At 42.3% G+C, this 22,486-nt stretch overlaps 2 protein-coding genes across 3 annotated transcripts in view; both read left to right on the forward strand.

The window, feature by feature from the left end:
• The first annotated feature begins 1,043 nt into the window (after positions 1-1,043).
• On the forward strand, positions 1,044-8,365 carry cyyr1 (cysteine/tyrosine-rich 1). The gene is made up of 4 exons (XM_020107770.2): positions 1,044-1,441; positions 4,258-4,357; positions 5,527-5,687; positions 7,224-8,365. Exons 1-4 carry the CDS (start codon positions 1,348-1,350, stop codon positions 7,355-7,357), a joined length of 489 nt encoding a protein of 162 aa, XP_019963329.1. The 5' UTR covers positions 1,044-1,347; the 3' UTR covers positions 7,358-8,365.
• Positions 8,366-8,733: 368 nt separating this feature from the next.
• Positions 8,734-22,486, forward strand: part of appa (amyloid beta (A4) precursor protein a) — a 32,090-nt gene continuing 18,337 nt past the window's right edge. The window contains exon 1 of one of the 2 annotated variants that reach the window (XM_069520655.1): positions 8,734-8,958. In XM_069520655.1, coding sequence (XP_069376756.1) covers positions 8,899-8,958 — 60 coding nt within the window. In that variant the 5' untranslated portion in view covers positions 8,734-8,898. The remainder of the gene's footprint in view (positions 8,959-22,486) is intronic. The other variant, XM_069520656.1, reaches the window with a different exon arrangement.

Raw genomic sequence — 22,486 nt, forward strand, 5'->3', positions numbered from 1 at the left:
ATATTGTGCCCTGAAGGGTCCCATTAGTGCCCCTCACTGTGATGTAATCAAGGCCCCTGGTCCTGACTCCTTCCGCTCCATCTGGGGTGCAGGGTGACCTCCCCTGGGCATGAGCCAGAGGGTCCATGTAAACTCAGACCTGGGCCCCAGACTTACTCTGGTGCAATTTGATTCGATTTTTTAAAGAATATGAAACAGACATGACAAAACAACAGTTTAATCCAAACTTTTTATTCACAAATATGTTTGCAAAGACCAGATCCAGGGCATTTTTTCTTTCAACTGGTCTAGTCCTCAGAGGTCGAGGAGTATCCGCCGGCTGTTGGTTGAACGGCATCAAACCAGGCACTTTGTCATCAAGAGAAGGAAACCCCATGTCGGTTAAATCAGTCTTCTCACTGGCGTGTGATGAAGCTGTGGAACTTCCTGTGGCAGCAGAGTGAGATGCTTGTGATTGACGTCATCATCCAGCACAAATCTGGGTACATCCAGTCTGGTTTTTCTATCCTGTGTTATCTTGCACACACATCCTCTCTTCTCTTTCTTCCTCTACCTCCTCACTCACCTTCTGGCTTCCAGGCCCCACATTCCCCCTCGATGTGGAGGACCAATGCCAATGATTATAAAAATAATAATAATGATTTAAAACATTTCTATTCATGAACAAGCTATGAATTAAAACAATGATAACCACTGATAACTAAGGTTAACAGATAAAAGCAAATAACCATGAATATAAAATTTACATCATAGTCACACATTGAAATAAACACATCAAGCATTTAAGGAAAGATATGAATAAAAGCGTTTGTGTTGATGTATTTTTTGGTTGTGAAAGAAAGTAAGAAGATAATTTATCTGGAATGTAATGGCCTTAAATAGAGTCTTATTTTGAAAGTTTCCCCCCCCCACTGTGGCTTACTTTATACCTCTCTCACCCCTCACCCCCCTCTCTCCCTGGGTGTCAGCTCAACAGGGAAATTTGAGCAAATGGGTGACGGCAAGGGGAGGGAGAGGGGGAGGGGAGACAGAGCTTACAGCAGTCAGTCACTGGGAGGTGAGGGGGGAGACGCAGCAGAATTACGCACAGCGCACACGTGGAGGAACAAACGGAGCCTCGCTGCTTGATCGACAAACACCGACAAATCATCCAGAAGTCTTTAACAGGAGTCCCCCTCTGCTGCGTGTCTTTCGAGTGAGCAGAGGGAGACACACAACAAGTATGCAGCTCGGAGAGTCCACCAGGTGACTGCCGGAGCAGGACGCACAGGGAGAGACGCGCTTTTTCTGTTTTTCTCCTGACAGAAAACCAGGAGTGTGAGCGCGCACGGGGAGAGAAGGAGGCTCATGGAGAACCTCTGGAGGAGGAGAAGAAGGACGCAGCCGCAGGAGCGCAGATGGAGGTGGCTGAGCAACTCGCTGCTGCTTTGCTTTTTCACCGGTGAGTTTAAAAAAAACCTTTTACGCACCAACATTTCACCAATGTGCCTTTTGAATTGGGTTCCAATGGCACCACTGTATGCTCAGTTAACGATAGGACTGCTCCAGCTCTGGGAAAGTGTTGTGGGAAACCTTTTAAAAGTCTTGATTGTACATGTTTTTGATTTTGGGAACTATTTTAAACATGACGCGCAGCCAAAAGTGCTGGAAACTTCTCATCCCAGTCAAGTCTGTGGTAGAGAGGAGGGGAAGGCTTGGGTGTGTGTGTGTGTGTGTTTTGTTGTCTCTTTAGGACCCTTTTCCAGCATAAACACTTTTTCAGGACCTCAGACCTCCTTTGAACCAAAGCCAGGTCCTAATGAGGCAACATTTACATTTCTGAGGTCCTTGTTAAGGTTAGAGGTCAGATGTGAATTGTGGGTAGGGTAAAGATTATGGTTCGGAATGAATTGGTAATGGAATTAAGGTTGGGGATAAGGTTTTCGTTTGGCTGTCCACAATGAATGAAATTCAATGCATTTGATCATTGACCTTAGGAGTGAGGACATTTTTTGGCTGATCCTCACTTTTGAGGGCTGTGTGATGGTTAAGACCCTTCACAGGGTTTAAAGGGTTACAATTAGGGTTAGGTTGAGGTTTAAGACACTACAAGTTTGTCATGTGAAAAAAAAGTCGAAGAACACTATAAAATAAAACTAATGGAGAATAAAAATGTATAAAGGTAAATGTGTTCAAAGGGCGGGGGAAAATAAAGGAACTGGTACCAGAGGCACTGGCAGGGTTGGGGTTAAAACAAAAGTGTCCTCACTAAGATAGAAGTACAAGTGTGTGTGGGTTAGGGTTAGTGTGTGTGGTGGGGGGTTAAGGACATGATGCCATTGTCTCCAGGCTTGTGGAGAGACAGGAGCCAGGACCTCTGAGGACCACCCAGCGAGTCTGCTGATGGGACCTCCCTAGTCATTTACATGGAAATCTCACAGCTTTTTAAACAGGGGTGTCGTGTTAAATTAAATACAATTTGAAAAGAAAAGAAGGTGCGTTGACTGTGACCTCCTGTCATTGAGGAAACATCCATCAAATCTTGTTTTGCCCACAGAAAAGCAGGTTTTCCTCGTATACCTTTATTTCCTACTTGGAAATGTGCATATAAGCCTCCAGGCGCTGTGGCTGAAAGAAAGCAGACACACACTCATATGTTGAAGCACAGAGCTTGTTTTCATTGCAGCGTCCTACTTCATTTGAACTGTGCCGGATTGTGAAAAACACAAAATCTCCCATGAGGGAGGCAGGAGGAGGGGGGGGTGAGAAGACTTCAGATGAGACGGGCTCGTGTCGTGCATGGCGGCAGGTTGGGACGAGTACACGGGGAGGCAAAGCTGTGTGTACAATGCTTTTGAATGCAGAAGGGGGGGGGAGCCACATTAAACACAAGCATGTAACAGACCTTGCAAATGCCACGTCTGTTCATAGCAGGAATAAGCACGTCTGCTGGATCATGAGCCGAGGCTGTGCTGCGGTGGTAAATGTCAGATCTTAAATCATCCTAATTTGGCCCTGCGCTAAAAACATGGCAGTCTCACTGGCTCGTTCTAAAAGCTTCCCACTCACACAAGAAAGCATTCAATCACTGAATCACAGTGGTTTTACAGTTTTAAAGCATCAGCTCTCAATGTTTCCTTTGAATCTGTAGTAAACACTGTATCCTACACTACCAACAATGCAACGCGGGTTGGAGTTCAAGATGATTTGGCTTCACGTTTGGGGAGCAGCCATGCCGTCCATCTTTATATAATAGATTTGAGACAGATGCTATAGTTTACTGTCAAGGTACATGTTTGAAAAATTTCAAAAATTGAATTATTTCAAATTGTATTTTTATCTGAAACAGAACCCAACAACACCCAAATATATTATGTTTTTATTCTACCAAACTAAGAGGGTCTTTCATTAGTATTTAATTTTTAAAATGATGAAACATTTCTCCACATCATCTATGATTTCTTCAGCAGGATGTATCTGGATATTTATTCAACTGTCAAAAAGGTGTAAATTATATTGATTATTGATCCATATGATAATGCAATTTAACCATAACTGTTTATGGTTAAATTGCAAGAAAAGTTACAGTTTATAAAATGGGTACCAAAGTTAGTTTATTATGTCATGAAGACTTCCAGAAAGTTTTGTGAGATAGAATTTATCTGAAGTAGCATCAACAGAACCAAACCCATTTTTCACAAATTATATCGTCCAACTTTATAGAACAAGTCCAAATGTGGTCCAAACTCATTATCATCTTTATCAGAGGTGCTAAGTTTCCGGGCTGCGTCACAGATCATTCGACGGTCGGACTGAGCCAGTTTGCTGCCCACAGTGTTGGATTCAGCCGCTCAGCCATGTGGGCTGCGTCTCTCCTCAGTCATGGGAAAAATAAATCATGCATGTGCACTGTTGAATCAGTGAGATGCTACATAACCGTCACGTGGCAACGGCTGCTTGTTGCCGTGTAGCATCATATTATATATTATACAGTACGTCAACAATACTTGTGACATGAATTTGAGCAGGGGAGAAAATCCTTTGTGTCTTTTGGAACCTGTTTTCCCTCTTATTCAAACGTACTTAATTGTCCCGATTCGACTGTTTTATTGTTATTGGTTTATTGATTATTAATAATCATCCCAGACATTTATATATTTCCTCATCTGTTCAAATGACCTTCCTGTCTGCCAGAACTCGGGGAGAATTTCTGGTTCCACAAAAAACCTCCGTGCATAAGCAGATTCTTATGAGTGTGTATGGATGTGTGTGTTGCAGGTGGCACCGAGGCCCAGTGTGAGGGCTGTATAGAGTACTGCTGTGATGGATCGCCACCTTTCTGCTGCTCCTACTACGCCTACGTGGGGGACGTCCTCTCGTAAGTCAAGACACAAGTTCAGACCACGCAGTAACAACAGCAAAATACAGCTGTTTATAGACATGAAAAGTTGGACATTGGACAAATTGGACATTTGCGTTCTCTCATACAGCTACTGCAGAATGTTCTCTGTAAATGATAGTATTGTGCTATTTTTGAAAAGCCTTGACGCAGGATTATCTCCGACAAACACAAGTTGCCAACTCGACCAGCGACGGGGTACAACAGGGTCAAACAGCTGAGATTCCAGGCTCACTGCAGAGATCTGTTCCAGACTCGGGCTACAAGAACCTCACTTAAGAGCGTTGAAGTATTCTGATGTCAAATGATTTGTGATTTTCTGTTGAAGTAAAAGTCCAACTTGAGCTTTAAGTTTAACAGCTTCCTGTCATCGTCAGCTGTGTGATCTCATCTTTAGCTCATCACACAGGTGACAAATAAAATAGTGACAGACGCAAGGTCTCAGTGCAGCTGCCCACACATTACCAGCCTCGTTTAGGAGAATTTACCTCCATTAAATCTTATTTCATACATTTTCACTCAGCAGAAACAGATCAAGTCATATATGGTGTGATTGGTCATTGGCATTTAACTTTTTTTTTCAGAGGGAGTGTGGTTTTTATCTTTTAAGAAAAATTTGGTAATGCTAGTTTTTGGACAAATTGTGGACACGTTCAATAGATTGATCTGCACGCACCTGTAGGTTTGGTCTATAACACACACACCAGCTGTCTTTTACTGTGACTCTTCAGAAGACCTGACCCTCTGACCTCTTCCTGACATGATTCAGCCCAGATGCTTTCACCTTTTTCTCAATGGAAAAGTTGTCACAGTAATAAGGGCCTTTGTGTATTTCTACACATTTACACTGATGTTATTATTGCAAATTGTTGGACCACTTGCCAAAAGTTGGTTTTGAAAAGGATCTGACTAATGCAGACAAACAAGACGCAACAAATCTGTTCATCATGCATGTTCTTCTGTGGTGCAACGCCACACACACATCACACAGTGAGTTGCATCAGATGTTGCATTTCATGTCCATGGCAGCAACTTATAAGTATCGGCAGCATGTCTGATGGAGACAGCTGCCTCATCTCACACTTGACTGGGTGGCTCACTGTGTGTGTGTGTGTGTGTGTGTGTGTGTGTGTATGTGTGTGTTCTAGGGGCACTGCCATCTCTGGTATCGTCTTCGGCGTGGTGTTCTTGATGGGGGCAGTGGCGGCCTTGTTCCTGTGCGTGTGTATGTGCATGAAGAACGGGCGGGGCGCGAGGGTTGGCGTGTTCAGCACCTCCTACATCAACACCGTGACCCAGGGCTATCCAGGTGGGTCACCAATGTGCACACACACACACACACACACACATGCTTCAAATAGTACAACTTTATGGTTCCTATTTGTTTTACACTTTCACATTTTTATTTCTGATATCTTGCACATCAATCAGTTATTTATTAATGATCATAAAGACTTTGGTGAAAATATATATTCAGTCTTTAAAGTGTGACTCATTGGAAAGTAGTGCCAGCAGCGACACAGATGTTTCAGTTTGACCAATTATTTGTATCTGATCTATAAATCTACACAGTTTGACTTAGAAACTTATTTAACAGTGGCTTCATGGGGACTGAAGACATATCACGTTACACAAACCTCAGGCTGCCAGAAATTGAAAGAAAAGAGCTGATTCATCAGACAGGAAGGAGAAGACAGAATAGGTGTACGGTGTCCACCTTGGCCTTGAGCATCCTCACAGTAATACTGTGAGAGGGCTGATTGTTTTCAGAATATTAAGGCGTCACCTCATTGCCATTGCAACTTGAGCTCTGTTCATGACCCACCACCTCCTACTTTAGCACATCCTCCTCTTCTCTCTAGCAAACCACAACACTGTTCATTTATTTCCCTCTCAGGTGCTTCGTCTGCACATCAGCGTTTGTACTCTGTGACTCTCTCCAGCCCCCGGAATACTGTTTGTCTTTTTTCTTTCTGGCTCTCATCATTTATTTATTGCGTTTCATTCTCCTCAGTGTATCGTGCTACACTGGACCGCCACTCTCCGCTCTGCCCTGCAGCTCTGCTCATGTTGCATAAACATGTGGGAACATACAGAGCATTGCAGTGTGTGCAGCTACAGTGATATGAATTATTCTGTAACCTGACATCAGACATGAGGGGCTGGTGTGCAGTTATTTTCCTGCTCCATCGCTGCTACGACAGCTTCATCTGTATTTCTGTATGATTTAAATAGATTTCTTTAGTAGTGTGTACATTGTTTATTAGTTTTATTTAAGTATCTGTGACTTTTAATGATAAAAAAAATATAAATTGAAATTGCATTTTCTTGGAAAATATCTCATTTTAGCTTCACAACAGTGTCACATCGACTCTTGAAATGTTAAAACAAAGCTTCTCCTTTTAAAAAAGTCAGACTGTGAGTTGTTATTAATAATAGATGTAAATATAATGTGAGTTTTCGCTGATGAAATGTTTGAAGCGACTTCGCTCCTCATTTTCTTCATCTCTGCTTCTTTGATATCTCTGTGAATAATGCAAATCGTCCTGGTGACGCAGATGCTTTGTGGTCGACTGAATGTCTCCTAGGTGCCGTATTGTTTGACCCCCTTTTTAGTGTTAGTGATTTCAAGTCCCTGCCCCTAGAGAGTGCAGTTCCACTGTTCAACCATTAGAGGGTGTAACTTTACTATCAAACTCCTTTATGAAATGGGGGCAAGTATCCTGAGCTTAAATGGGCCTCATTCCCTCTTTAAACGCAGCAAAGAGCATGTGAGCGTTGTGATTATGGCAAGAATAAATACTTGTGACCTAAATTTTGTGTTTCTCCCCTCTCACAAACTCAGGTCCTCCACCTCCATACCCCTATGACTACGAGATGTACCCTCCCTCGCTGCACCCACCGCCTTACACCCCTACTCAGCCTCGGCCGTCCAATTACTCCCCCCCTCCTCCATACCCCGGCTGCACGCGCAAGTAAATCCACCCACTGCAAAGATCGTCCACGGGAGCAGCTGAAGAGAAACTCCGGTGGCCTGGTTTTCCGAGACCTGAAGATGTAGGCACCTCTGGCCTCTAAAGATAATTCTAAAGGGGCCTATTAAAACAAAAAAAGGGAGGCCCAGTGCAATTTTGTTCAGCAGGAGTCTGGACCAAATGGTGGGGAGGGGGGATAAATAATAATTTCACAAGCTGTGGGTCAGGATGCTCAAAGAAGGCTCCGACATGTGCAGGTCCTGATAACCGTTAGCAGCCCTGCTCGCTGGCGGCTGGTACTTTTTTCCTCCCCTCCTGCTAATAACCAATATCCTTATCCGTCCCGCCTGTGCACATCAAAGGCACTGTGGCGCTTTGATGAAGGTGAAGACCACTTTTTGTCGGCGTGGATGGGGAAGCTCACATCACAGGAGTACAGCGGTCTTTCCAGGAGACAATGCAGTTTTAAAAAAAAACTTTTTCATATCTTATTCATATCAGTGACTGAGATGGAAGCTGATGATTAAAGCTGTGTTAAACAAGTCTGGTCTGGACTTGAACATAATGCACAATAACACTGACCTTACAGGCACAGACATGGGTTACTATCTTACTTGAAACAATGGGTAAACTGGGGTCAGATTGTTACTGAGTTTGAGCCAAGAATGGAATGTCTTAAAAGAAAGTGAAAAAACATATACATTTTTTTGCTTTTGCAGGACTTGAGAAACTTGTGAAGTCTTCATTTGAGATGCAGTCGTAGGGTAATTGTGACATTTCGTAAGAGAGAAGCTGCTCGCAGACATGCACTGAGCTCCTTTATCCGGGGGGGCTGCATTTGTGAAGGTCCGAGTGGGAGCCTCCGGACTTTCTGCAGACTTTCTCATGCGTTTGAGTAGTGGGGGACTGTGAATGATGGACTTTTGAATCACGTGTCAATTAAAATGATTTTGTGTTGCAAGCTGTGTTGTAAATTAAAGATGCAAATAAAGTGTGACTCTTTTTGAAAGCATGAACCTGTACAGTCTTTATTTAACAATGTAGACTGAAACAAACATTTGACAAAAGTACTTGTTTGTTGGTAACGCAGTTGTTAATTCAAATTAAAGTGATCGTTTGTGTTTATATAACTTGTTGGTTTTTAATTCGAAAAATAAAACTTAATGTGTGTTATTTTAAAAGAATGATTAAATATATATTACTATTACATCAAATTTTTAAGAAATATTGTTGATTAAACTTACAAATTGTAAGTGTGTGTGTACGTGTCTGTTTGTGTTATATATGTGTGTGTCTCTTTGTCTGTGTGTGTGTGTGTGTGTGTGTGTGTGTGTGTGTGTGTGTGTGTGTGTGTGTGTGTGTGTGTGTGTGTGTGTGTGTGTAGTCAGGTGACCCGGCTCTCAGCAGCTGTACAGCCTCTCTCTCTCTCTCTCTCTCTCTCCATCATCAGACATCGTGAGTCTCCGGCGTCGAACACACTCCGCTTCTCCGCCCCGACTCTAACGTTACACGCTGCCCGCAGGAGCGCCGTGTCCGCGGAACAACATGTGGGACCGAGTAGCTGTGCTGCTGCTGACCGTGGCGGCCTCGGCTTCGGCTGCCGAGGTAAGAAAACACCGCGTCTGTGTGGCTGTGGCACGATTTGCACCGTTTTCTACCATATTGTTGCTGTCAGCCTGCGAAGCTAGCTACAGTTAGCTGCTACTGCACCGGAAGCGGAGCGGCTGTCCCTTCAGAACTCAGGCACAGAATGTGTTTTAGTGTGAGATATTTAAGAACCTCGGCTGTAAATATCATATAAAATCATTATTAAATTATACTAAAGAAATAATACGAACTCAACATGACGGTTGTTGTGATTATTTTATTGGTTTGTGTGAATTTGAAATGCAGCAAATCCAGTCAAATAACGATGAAAATATCGAAATGACTCATGTGTTAGCGAAATTAGATATGTATGCTAATGATGACAGGTTTTGTCTTCCACGTGTGAAGGCATTTAGTGGATTGGAATAGAAAATACGCCTTTTTGTGTCCTTGTCGTTTTATTTTGAAGGATTTAAGCGGAAGTGTGAGTGATTGGCACTGATTGTGAACACGAGAGAAAATAAACGCTTTATTTGCACGATATTGCGTAAGAAGTGTATTCTGTTCTTATATTTATATAGTAGCTCTATACGCAATTTATCCCGGGATGAGGATAAATAACGCGTATTTTAATCCCAATACGCAGTTTCTTGTTCTCCGACCTCGTCTCCGTTTAAAAGCCTGTAGCTGCTGATTTATCGACACTATGCAACAATAGAAGCAAAGTCCGACTCCATTTTTTTAAATGTGTGGCTACAATATATTATTCTTTCTTTGCGTTAAAAACAAAAGTCGCTTTTCTCTCGTTTAAAAATGTTACAAACAAGTTCGGCTTGTCAACAAATGGCGAGAAAACGCTGCTTAAATGTTAACGCCACTGTTGTTGTTGTTGTTGCTGATGTTATTGGTGTTGTGATCGTGTTGATGTCGTGTTGTTGAATTAAAGACAATATTGGGTTATTTTCCATATCCCGAGGGCTCGATTTAAGGGAGTGGGCGTGTTTTTCTTTATTTGGGAACGATAATAAATCTGTTCACTCGTAATGACGCCATGTTCTGTTATAAGCGAAATAAAATGGAAATAAAACGACCCCATCCACTTGAAACGAGGATTATTATGGACGCTCTCCCACATATTTCAGTCAGATGGGAGAGAATGGAGAAGTAAGATGGCGGCGGTGCACTGCAGCATTTAGACAGGGTCGTGGAAAACCTGGAGCTTTGACTCTCATTGTTTCCTTCTGTGCTCCTTCCTCATCCATCTTATATTCCAGAGTCACACCAGTCGCGTTTTAAATGTCAGATATGCTTTAATAATGTCTCGACAGTGGCTCTACTCTCTTATAATCACAGCTCATCCATTTTTAAGGCTCTTGTGTGGCTTTGTGAACATGCACTGCAAAAAAATCTGTATTTTTCAACATGGCTTTTATTTGATCTTGTCCCACATGTGAAAATTCCCACTCCTGTATTCAATTTCAGCCTTTTTTCAGCGACATCTCTTAAAAATGTCACGTCATCCTTATTATCATTATATAATTTTATTAATTCTGTGATCTATTAAGCTTTAGGGCCAGTCCCAATTCACCCCTCAGCCCTACCACTTGGCCTTTACCCTTCATTTTGCACTTAGCGGTGAAGCGTTGTCCCTTTTCTCTATGTCATGTTGGGGTCGTGGCCATCTAGCCCTTCAAACATGTCATCGACCGCAGTGTATTCAGAACCCCCCCTAAACAGGAAGTGGTAGATGGAAATCCCTGAATACTTCACGAACGGACGAAGTGAATCGACATGGCGTCCTCTTTGCTTTAGCTCTCGTTTGAATCATAGGAGTTTCACTGTAGTTGGATATTATTTACAGTGTTGGGAGATGGATTACACATTCTTTTGACCACCATTAGCCACATTGTTTCAGAGTAGGACCTATGATAGTGTCTTTATGATCTCTTGTTGAATAGATTATAGCTTAAAGGTGTTTTATATAACAGAAAAATACTGCCAAACTGTGGTAATTATACTCCGTTTAGGCCTCTTGCTTTTATTTTTCCTTCAGTAAGATGTAGCAGGTGAAATGTGGGGGGAGCTGACCTTCATTTTTTCATGCTCGCAGTCTATAATCAGTTCAGTCGTAATGAACAGTTTGGGCTACTCATCAAGCAAACCGCATGCTTTGTTCGCAATCTGCTGCTTACTTTGCTTAAGTCAATCTTTACCCTTTGAGTCCTGCATCTACATTATCAGAAGATCGAGTGATGAAATTCAGCAGAAGAAGTAGTTCAAATCTGAGGGATAATATTGACAAGATTAAATCAGACTTGAAAATGAGATGTTCAAGTTTTTGATCTTGTTGGGGCTTGTTTATAGCCGTCATTATCGCCCCATGCAAACACACACGCACACTCTTCTAAACACACAACTCGGGGAAGCTGCTTTTCCTGATGGGCCCGCCCTTGTACACGCAGGCCGTGGTGTGGAGCGTGGGAGTTGGATGCCAGCCTTTGTCTGTTTGTAAATCCTTGGGAAATGGCCCTTGGATGGGTGCAAGCAGTCTGTTTGTGTGCATACTGCAGTTTTTCAGCCTGGGGCGGACCAGCCTTCTCCCCTTATTAGCAAGCCTTAATGCCATTATGCCTGTTGGCACTGCCAGTGTTTGTCTCTCTCTGGCACCTTCTCTGCTGCTCACGCCGCAGTTCAGATTAATCGAAGGAGAACCCTGACAGTCGTATATCTCCGCTTGCTTTTTATTGCATTTTCTTTCACCAGCCTCACTTTTACTTTGGCTTCACTTTGTCATTTGGTGTAATGCCTCTCAAAAACCTCTGCAGACAGACTGAACTTTGTGCATAACCCCTGCTTAAGTGATTAGTCGATTGATGATTAGTAGCTCAACAGAGAATCACAGGCAATTATTTTACTGTTATAAAAGACAAAAATCTGTTATTCTAGGTTCTACCATCTCAATATTTACTAGTTTCTTAGATAGTAAATTGATAACTTTGGATTCTGGGCAGTTGGTTTGACAAAATAAGACATTCTCCTTTGGTGTCTTGGAATATGTGATGGAAACTTTCAATAGAGCAAATTATTTCTCAGTTAATTGAAAAAATAATTGGTGAATTAATCTATACAGAAAATTGTCATAAATTGGTCAGTTGACCAAAAGACTTGAACATGAAAAACGGACAAATATGCTGGTTTCAGAATGAAACGTAATATTTTTTTCTTATAGATTATAGGGACATTTTCAAATAATTAATCCTTTACTTGGAAATAGAATAAATTATATAATTAATAATAAAAGGCACCAGCCTGACTGTCATGTTAGTCTGTCCTGCTCTCTCTGTGCCTGTCTCCTGTTAAACACTGAATATTGTCATGTTTCAGGACAGGATGTCCTCTTCATAATGATTTGTATTTAATCCCTCATGTCCAACTGTGTTGCAAAGATTGCCTATAAAAAATCCTTGTCTAAACAGCACACATTGTCCATCCTGGTTGTGTCAACAACAACAATGACACTGCAGCGCCCCCAATTAATGTCCCCCCTGCATCCCCCTCTGTCTGTCCTGGAGAAAAGAATTCCTGACCTTTTGATACTGTTGTTTCTATTGTACTGGTGCCTGGAAATGGGAGGACGCTGATGTGCTTGCTGTGTTTTGGAGCGGCCTGTCTATCCCTTGTCTGTCCAACTGACGTGGTGTGAATCAGCTGTTTATGAACAGTTTAAAATTTTATTCTTTCACTCTTCTTTGCATCTTAACTTTTTGTCCGTTTTGTCGTTATCCTCACAGTCCCAAGCCTTCGTTGTGTGTTCATGTTTTCCCACTGGATGGTGGTTTTCATTGCATCGTAGGAATCTGGTCGGACTGATTCCAGAGGTAAAATACCAGTGTGGAGCTCAAAGGCCTTCTTTGTGCAGTGCAACCTGCCTTCTGAATGAAACACTGTGAATATATGAAGGAACAAAGGCTTTAATAGATCCAACAAGCATCTCATAGTATCAGAAGAAATTTGTTGACAGAAAGGTTATGGATGGAGATGTCGCTGAACTTTCCCACTCAACTGGGTTTGTACAGTTGTATTCTCCTACATGAAAACATTTTACATGTAAACAATTGAGAAAATTCATTCTATTGATTCAAAGTCCTTGTATTTGGTTGTTTTTGAGTCTTCTTTTTGTTATTTGTAGTAAATTTTATGCTTAAATGGTAAAATATGAAACGATTATATTTCCTTGTCATTTGATTACCTCTTAGGAATCATTGACAATTCTTAAAAACATACATACATATTGGTATTTGAAATATTTTACTCCCTAATATTAGTATCTACATTACTCTCAATAAATCCATATGGTCAGGCTCTACTTGATGTCATCAGTATAGGGCCATCTTTATTGAGAACATGTGGGGGGTTGTTAAGTCAATCTTCCAGTTCAAAACCCTCCTCTTCATCTTGCTCACCTCCTTCTCTTTATGACTGACTAATAATTGGCAGTAATAGAGCAGACGTGGAATCGCAACACCAGCTTTATTACCTGCTCGTCTTCAAGGAACACAACATTCTCCCTCCCACTCCTCACATTAAAGTGACTCTCCCACCTGGCAGCACCATTCATCACCACGCGCTCTTATTTCCGTCGGTAAATATCAGCAGTGCACCACCGAAGACGCGCCCCTCAAGTCACCGCTGCTGAGTAAGCAGGCGTTGATACAGAATCTGAATAATAAGCCGGGAAACAAGTCGCCCTGACCCACGCAAATTACATCCAGCTTTTACTTCATCAGTGAGGAAGCTCCTCACACACATTAGCACAAAACCTCCATCTGAAGCATGTTCCTGCTGTGGATTAGCAAGGCATCAATGCTGCAGTGCTTTTTTGGCACATCTACATTATAAGTAGGCTAACACAATCAAGTTTTAATCATGGAATTGCTTTTTAGTGTACCATGAATGAGTTGGCCCATCAGTGTCTCGAGAAACACCGGCACACCTCTAAGGTCTCTCAGCTTTGTGCCAGGGAGGGAAATTTGACATTTACTCAGAATCCTGATCATTAAAAGTCTCAGTGAAGAGATACTTCCTGGAAACCAGCGGCATACAACACATCTGGTGCCTCTGTCGTCCTGCAGCAAAATGGGTGGGAAAAAGCATCTCTAATGCTGCTTTCAGACATGCACTGGAATCCCGACATTTTCCTGAAAATTTACAGAGGCGCTGTATGTGAGAATTAATCAGTTGCCTCGTACATTTTCTGGAAGCCGGTGTAAGGATACAGCAGGAAAATTGTCTTTCCAACATGGATGCTCTGCCCAGATGCCACGAGCTCCCCTGTCTCCTGTCTGCCTGTCAGCTGATAAATAGTATAAAATAACGAACCATGTCTCAATGTAAAGATATTAAATCATATAATAGCTGTCCATCACACCTACTATCAAAAAAGTGTGAAAGAATGAATTGAATGAAATATTCACTCATTCACAGGTTTATTAACTGTATTTCAAATGAAAAGTCATTTATTGAGTGAAACATTTATTGCATCTCCACAGTTGGATAGAACAAATCCAAACACAAGCTGGTTATCTTCCCTTAACTCTGTATTTCCTGGAACCACAAAGGAGAGCTCTCTTTTCCAGTTTTTCAACACTCTTTTTTTCAATAAATGGAAATATTTATGGTTGATTATCCTCAGGAATCACGCCTCAGCGCATCTTTGATTTTTGTGAAGGTTGCTGACTCATTATTTTAAAGATGGAGAAAAAGTGAATTATCGCCACCTCTGTAAACTCCGAAATACCCACGGGGGTCTTTGTTTTTCCAAGGTTTTATTCCTCCGCTCGTAGAAATGATCTCACCCCCTCGTCCTCTCACTCCTCTTTTCCCGTGTCTATGCTCGTTCTCCCTGGTGTTCAGGGTTGCCATAGCAGTGGAGTCTTCCCCTGGTACTTGGACTATAATTAGGGCCGATGTGTGTTATTGGCGTCGTCCTTCTCACCCATTCCTCCTCAGACCCATCAGATTTTCTAACTCCTGTGTTTTTTTCTTTCCTGAAAGGCTGTGTCATCCATTCAGTGTGTTACTGATATGCTTCTTGCCCTCGGCTTGAGATTCACAGTTGAGAGGGTTTATGAAGCTAGTACGTCTTTTGAGTCGGGCGACACACCATCAGTTGTGGATGACAAGTCTTCTCGGAGTGTGAAATTGCACTGCTTGTCGGAAATGCCAAAATCTGTGTGTGTGTTGCTGGAATAATGTTGGGGGGCTGCAAACGAGAGAGACTAGAGATTAGAAGTGTTTTCCTGACTGTCTCCTGCTATTTCTGGCTCAGTTTCCTGTTTTGGCTTCATAATAAAAGCAAACTTCCTGTGTTTGTTGGATAGAAATGATGTAGAAGTCACTGCGCGCGCGTGCACGTGTGTGCGCATACAGGAAACAACCTCATGTTTGAAGTGACTACGGAAATTCCATTTGGGATTTGTGAAATTGTAATTTCCCATCTTGCCGCTCTGATATTAATCATCATCACTCAGTATTATTTCAGAGTAATTATTCAAGCCATTTAGCATATAATTAAATTAAAGTCGAAGGAGGGAAAAACAGGACCCTTTCACGCTAGAAAAGTACCGCTGGTGATTGTGTTTATCGTGTGTGGAGGTCGGTGCTCGTTTAACAACTAATGATGATTCCAGATACACACACACCCATCAGCCCCAGGGCCCTGATTCACAAACGACTTGTTATAACAGTGCTGATGAGGGATGACCTCGACTCACAATCAGCCATGAGCCCTTTTTCTTTGTAGCAGTAAACGTGGTTATTGGGATTCTGGTTCATTTTAGTGTCATTTGAGTGAAATGATATAGCCTGCTCTTAAATTGATGCTAAAAACACATTAGTGAAAACATGTCAGCATCTGACACAGAAATTATGAAAAACATGATCGAATCCAGCTGATAAAAGACGATGGTGTTGCAGTCCAAAAACATTAATGCTGGATTTTAATGGGATATTTAGAGTCTGGAAATTGAAGATGGTTCATTATTTCGACCACGTGGCGATCTCTGTCTGCAAAACGCAGCCGCTACTGTTTTTAATGATGCAGGATGTTGAAGCATCCTTCACTTTGGGACCAAACAAAATCCTTGTTAGCATATTTTTGGGAGAGATTACGAAGAGATTTGCATAATTTCAGATCTGAGTGGCCCCAGTCCATGATGCGATTGCTGAGTGTATCTTCAGTCCTTGGGTGTGTATTCTTTTGTGTGTGTGTGTGTGTGTGCGCATAGGTGATCACAGCTCCATCTGTGTATGCTGGCGGTCGACTGCAGAGTTATTCCCAGCTGGATACCAGTGAAGTCAGAGCCAGGTTAGCATGTTGGTTGTTGAACGAGTCAATCGTTGCTCTGGATACATTTTCATAGGTGCACTGTCAGCTATACGAGCAGGTTATGCACACACACATGAATTTCCTTATCCCAGGTGACTTGGATAATGGTGTTGCCTCAGGTTGCCACAGCAATGACACAGGGAGGTTTATGACAGGCAGGTCTCCAGAGGACGAGAGCAGCCGCCGTATCCATGGTGATAATAACTATGGCAACCAAGAGTCCCTCCCTCATGTCTTGACAAATTAAGTCGACATAAGTCAGGACTTTTTTTTCTCTCACAACCTTCAAATCAAATTTTAAACAGATTTGTCTAAGATGTTCATTCCCAGGGAACCTCCCCGACACAAAGCTTTCATCGCATTAAATATGAATGAAGATGAAACTTAAATTCTCCTCACATAGTCAATGGAAACTTGTGAAGATGAGAGAAAACCGACAAGACAACCAAATTGTTGCAGTTTTAAATTTGAAGGTTGATCATCTATAGACAAGCTTGTTTTCGATTTGAAACGAGGAAACCTTTCATTGTGTCAGTTTGACCTTTTAAGTCCATACAAGTCAGGAAATCAATATTGATCCCAGACCGACTTGGCTCTATTGATTTAAGAAACGCCTGAATGAACTCCATGCGATGGAGTCCACGGCTCTTGAGGTGCTCGGGTTTCATCATAACCAGATTCACTGTAGCCAGAACTGTCACTGCTTTAGAGGATGAGCCAGAGTCTGTGCTCTGCCCCAGAACTTTTTGTTTATTTTTGATGAAGACGTTCTGTCTGGTCTTTATATCTGGTCTGTAATTGAACTTCTGGCTGGCAGGGAGTGTTAGGGGATGAGAAGAGGGTCTGGCTGCCCTGTAATCAAGGAATCACGCTTTACGCACTGGTTCTGCTTCCGCTTCCCAAACATCCAGAGCAGATAATATTACACACACAACAGAGTGGGATAGCCATGTTCACACTAGTTCCTCTTCGTTTGGGCCTCTCGTCCACAAGCAAACAGTGTTTTTGAGATTTTTACTTAAAAAACCCTTGTTTCCGTTTGTATGTGCGTACACGTAAAACGGAGCATGTGGGAAACGATGACTCCACAGCTCACACAGCATGCCCACTGTTGTTTTGTGCAATAAGCATGCACCAGAAATAACTACAACAATGGTGGCTATTTACCATTACTACTACTTACTACAAAAATATCTGCAGTACTATAGACAAGGCCAAGGTCCAGTCAAAGACGATTTAAGGGTTTTAAGTAACGCCTGCTTATACAGCGTGCACGTGCGAATGGGTTGAGCATCTATTGTCACTTTGCCAGTCTTATCCAATTCTGCCGTCACACATCCTCTCAAGCTAAACACACAAATTCCTACAGCGATGCACCTCGTAAACAACCCACACTCAGTAATACTTCAGCCCGATTCCACCACAACTGATTGATGAATGACCCTAAGTGAAGGAACCTAAGATTACTGTATCACGTAACGCATTATCCCGCTCGTAAACATCTACAGGCTGCCAAGGAGAACACGATAAAGCCCTTATTCTTTGCACTGTGTTGCACTCGCAGGAGATTTCTTTTCTTTCTCCTCTCCACAGTGATTGTGTGTCCTCGCCATTGTGAACGATCTGCAGCACTCTGTTGACATTATCTTGTGTGTGATACAGTATGTTCCAGCCAGGACAATAAAGCCTAGTCTTGTTATAGCTCCTGGTTTGGATGCAGCCAAAGATCCCTGTAAAAGATGTGTCCTCAAGAGAGAGAGAGAGTGTGTGTAGAGCTCTTGCGACACATCTTGCTCTCCAGGGAGTTTCCCCCTGGGGACGAGAGCTGATCTAAGCCACCACCACCACCACCACTACCCACCCCCGCCTTTACCCAACTTCCCATGGCAGGCCTGGGCCACTCAGATAAGACTGTACAATTAATAGCACCGCAGGACCAGCAGCCACAGGGGCACTTCAAAGATTGTGTGTGTGTGTTGTGTTTGGAATATGTTCCGTCCGGTTCTGTCACTGTGACTGAGAAGATACATAGTGTGTGTGTGAGAGTGTGTTCGTGAATGTACTTGCATGATGTAGTATTTCTTGTTCTGACAGCCCCCCCTCCCCCCCATTTACATGTAATTGGTAATAAACCTCTCCCTGCATATTTAGTGCTGCTGATCACATCTCTGAATGGAGCAGCCATGAGCAAACCCGCATACTGTATACAAAGATGCATACAGTATCACTGCATTTTACACAATGACATTGAGATGGGGAGTGGTTGGGCAATCTGCACAAAATGGAGAAAAGAGTTATGTCTTTGAGAATTACACACTTGGAGAGCCGTGCAGCTGCATGGATTGATGAGGATGTTTATTCCTCGGAGAGTCGATGTTGCACCTAATTTATGTTTTCCGCCATCGTCTAGTGTTTTTTTCATCTTGAGCTTTATTCCGACCATTTTATAGTAAAAAATATCCCCAAAATATATTTAAAGTTTGGAATCTTTGCTACAACAAAGTATCCTGATCATTATTTTAAATTTGCCTCATAATTTGGAGCTAAAATACAAACTCTGCAAAGACCGATTTGCCACTACAACTACATTTTGAGATTAAACATATTAATTACACATACAGAAATGTTCAGCAAACTGTTAGAATTAAATTTAAGCAAAATATGTATTCTCTGACATCGTTTCAAGTATTATGTATGTTGTGCACGATCGTACTAACAGCAATGAAAATACTATAACCTCTTTCTAATCAATGAATGGACGGCTCTTACCAGCTATAATCTTACCCACATTATTATATGGGATCCCAAAAAACAAGACCTAATTTGTTAGGAATGAACCTTTAAGGCAGAACATATGATATCAGACGTACAGCGATGGATCAACGATTCCAGCTGTGAAAGTAGGTCACCTGTCCGAGATGAGATATGTGATTTGAATAGCAACATAACAAAATCACAAACACACACACAGGGAGGACAGTTCATGCAAACGGCTGCAGCGAGCTCGTCCTCATCATGAACCTCCTTGGTGAGGGAAATCACTTTATCGAATTGCAGCAGCAAATAATCTCACTTAAATCGCTTTACTGCTGCAAACTTGTATGTTATTGCGTTGCATTATTAGATTGTCGCTCGGTCTGTTTGTGTTCTTGTGTGGGTTTTTTCTGTCTTTTATGCGCCTCCCTCGGGGCAAAACAAATTCCATTTCCTATTTAAATCATTACAGCGTCGTTGCTTTTTATGGTCTATGAACCAACAGTGTATGCCAAGCTTTAACAATTTGGACAAGGGCTGCGTGTGCGACTTAATTCCGTGGTCGAGTATGGGTCAGCAGGCGCTGGAGTTTCCGTCTGTGTTTTCTTCCTGTGACTGACTAGATTTTGGCGAGCTGCAACTTCACCCTGCTGCAGCTCCTGAGGCAGGACTGTCTTAATTTATTCCGGGAGACGTCTCATGCCCAGCAACATGCGAGCTGGGTGTCTGCTGACTTTAATTGAACTATCTTCTCAGGGTCAGTCTTTTACAGCATTAGCATCCACTCCTCTGGCTTATTCCCTGCTGTTGACCGTGATGGCTATCATGCCAGATTGAGAGCAAAGGGGGATATTTCTCCTGACCAGGCTGCCGTCCTAATCCTCAGTGCCCAGATTACTGCTCCCTCCCCTGCAGGATGACCGGCTGGCCGGGCCGAGCGGCAGGACAGTGAACTATATCTGAGATGGGATAAAGACACACACACACAGCCTGGTTTCTCCCTCTGTAATATACATTTGCCGCTGGTGTGTTCCGCCATTTGATGGTCTGCCTTTTTTCAGTCCATCTGTTGCTCAGGGTAGATTCTAGCATCGTAGCACTTAACCTTTTTAGTCTCCTGATTCTTATTTGTTCTTTTTGGGAGTATTTGGAAAATTTTAATTGTTAAAGAGAAAAGATGAAGAAGGGAAGTATAGAGATTATTTCTTGACGCAGTATAGACAGTGGCGTTACTGTTTGTCAGGAGGATCTTTTCAGAATTTTCAGTTAACCTACGTTCAAGTTTGCTGACAGAACACGCAAACACCCTTCTTCTCTGAGCTGCCTTTCTCTGACACCAGAATTACTCATCTTTTCTCCATTAAGCCTTCCCTGATTTCCTTCAGACGCCCATTCCGTCTCTGGCCCTCCATCCCCTCATCCCTTTTCTATTTTACAGAGCGCTTGACCTTCTGCTCACACCCCGAGGGCTTATTGTCCAATTCATCTGTCCTACAATCTCTCCCTGCCTCCTCCCCATTGTGGTTATTGTTCTCTTCTCTCACTTTCTCCTTCTGCTCCTGCCTTTGCCACCATCCTGGGAGTCAGATTTATAAGCTTATAGCGAAGGCTTGGCCACTCGCCTCCTGCATCTCCTCCTCCCTTCCTTGGCTAGAAGACAGACTGGTGAAGAGATAGCAGCGGAGAGGCTGAGAGGCAGGAAGGAGAAGAGAATGTGATGGGTGAGGATATGATTTGCCAGCCAAAAGAGGATGACACAAAGAATTTGAATGTCAGAGAGCCACTGGAGCAGATTTGCGTACCTATGCCTCCAGCAGGGAGGAAGTTGCTCTATCTCTTTCAGTAAGCGACAGGGAGAGGCCAGAGGGTGGGCAGATAAGGTCAGAATGAAACTGGGCACCCAGAAAGTGAGTTAATTAAAAGATAGCACGCATGCAAAAATACTTTTTAAAGATTATTTGAAAACGTTCTGCTCTCGGCCTGCCTTGGGTTTTAATATTAATGAGCGGTATGGGATTTGATCTATGCCCGGTAGCACTGCTCACACACAGATGGCAGTGTGGGAATCGAGCGTCATAGCCCTAAATAACCCCATCTGGTGAAGATGGCTCTGTGTCGAGACCGATGGCCACCAGTGTTAAGTTGCCATGTGCTGGGGGCAAGATGGGATTTTACACCCTAATTTCAACGTGTGTGTGTGTGAGTGTGAGGGATTTACTGATTTCCGTTCTAGTACAGCTCGCGGATCATCCCGTTGACCTGTTAGGGGTGTGAACTTTGCAGATGCATTTTTGACCCATGGAAGTGTAACCTGATCTGTGTGAACTGTTATAGACGGAGAGTACAACCGAACCCTGAAGAACTCATTACTACACTTATTTTTGACTGTTGTGTCCTTTACATTAAAATTAACCATGTGGAGGAGAATAGACAAGTCAAATGTTTAAGGTTACTTGAAGTAAAGAGGTAATATTATAAACTCAAAGATCTAATATGAAACAATTACACTTATGTTATGTTTATTGTTGACTTGTGTACTTATATTATCCAACATTTATTTCCATTGTTTGTATTGGTCACTTGTAAAGGATCCTGATTATTGGTTGTCGTTTGCTGCGTACCGTAAATATATCACCTCATCCCTGAACATGATTTGTGTCTGAGTTGCGCAAGGTAGATTTTCATCAGCGATGCTGGCGAAGACACCATCTCCCATGATCCCATGCATCTTTACGACATCATCAAACTAGGTCTTTGAATATTGTTTGGATTGAGAGACTCAAAACCACCGAAGTTACATATCGTACGTTTTACTCTAAATATTTCCCTGGCATGTAGTTTGCTCCAGATCATTACACAAAGACTAAATTATGTTAGAGAGAGAGATAGTAGAGTTGCATACTTTGGAGCACATTTTACTTGTATCACAGTTCTTAACAATACTTGCTGCCCCATTAGTGTCGACTGTTTTTTTAAATATGCATCAATATTTCATGAGAAAATGACAAAATCAGAACCATTAGCAACTCTAATTACATTTCCATGAAATCTAGGTGGAGCTGCATGGATCGCTGTGGTTTAAACTTTGTAAAAGTTCCTATAAATCAATAAGCCTGTCACATATTTGCAGAGTTATTTATGATTGGGTGGTTGATGAATTCACAGGCTGTTAATCATGCATTCTGGTTAGACCCCAGTTTGTGAACAGTTTGTATTATTAAATCAACTTGTCATAGAAAATATGAAGATGAACATTCTTGCGATCACTTGGTGGCAACACTGCCAGAGGAAAGCAGGAAATGCTCAGAGTTTATTCTAGTTATATTTTCTATTATGTATTATAAGGAGTGAGGGATGAAATAATTAAAGTTTGGAGCAGATTTTTTTTTTCGTTCACTTTCTTTA

The sequence above is a fragment of the Paralichthys olivaceus genome, chromosome 24 (genome assembly GCF_024713975.1).
Source record: "Paralichthys olivaceus isolate ysfri-2021 chromosome 24, ASM2471397v2, whole genome shotgun sequence".
NCBI classification, from domain to species: Eukaryota; Metazoa; Chordata; class Actinopteri; order Pleuronectiformes; family Paralichthyidae; genus Paralichthys; species Paralichthys olivaceus.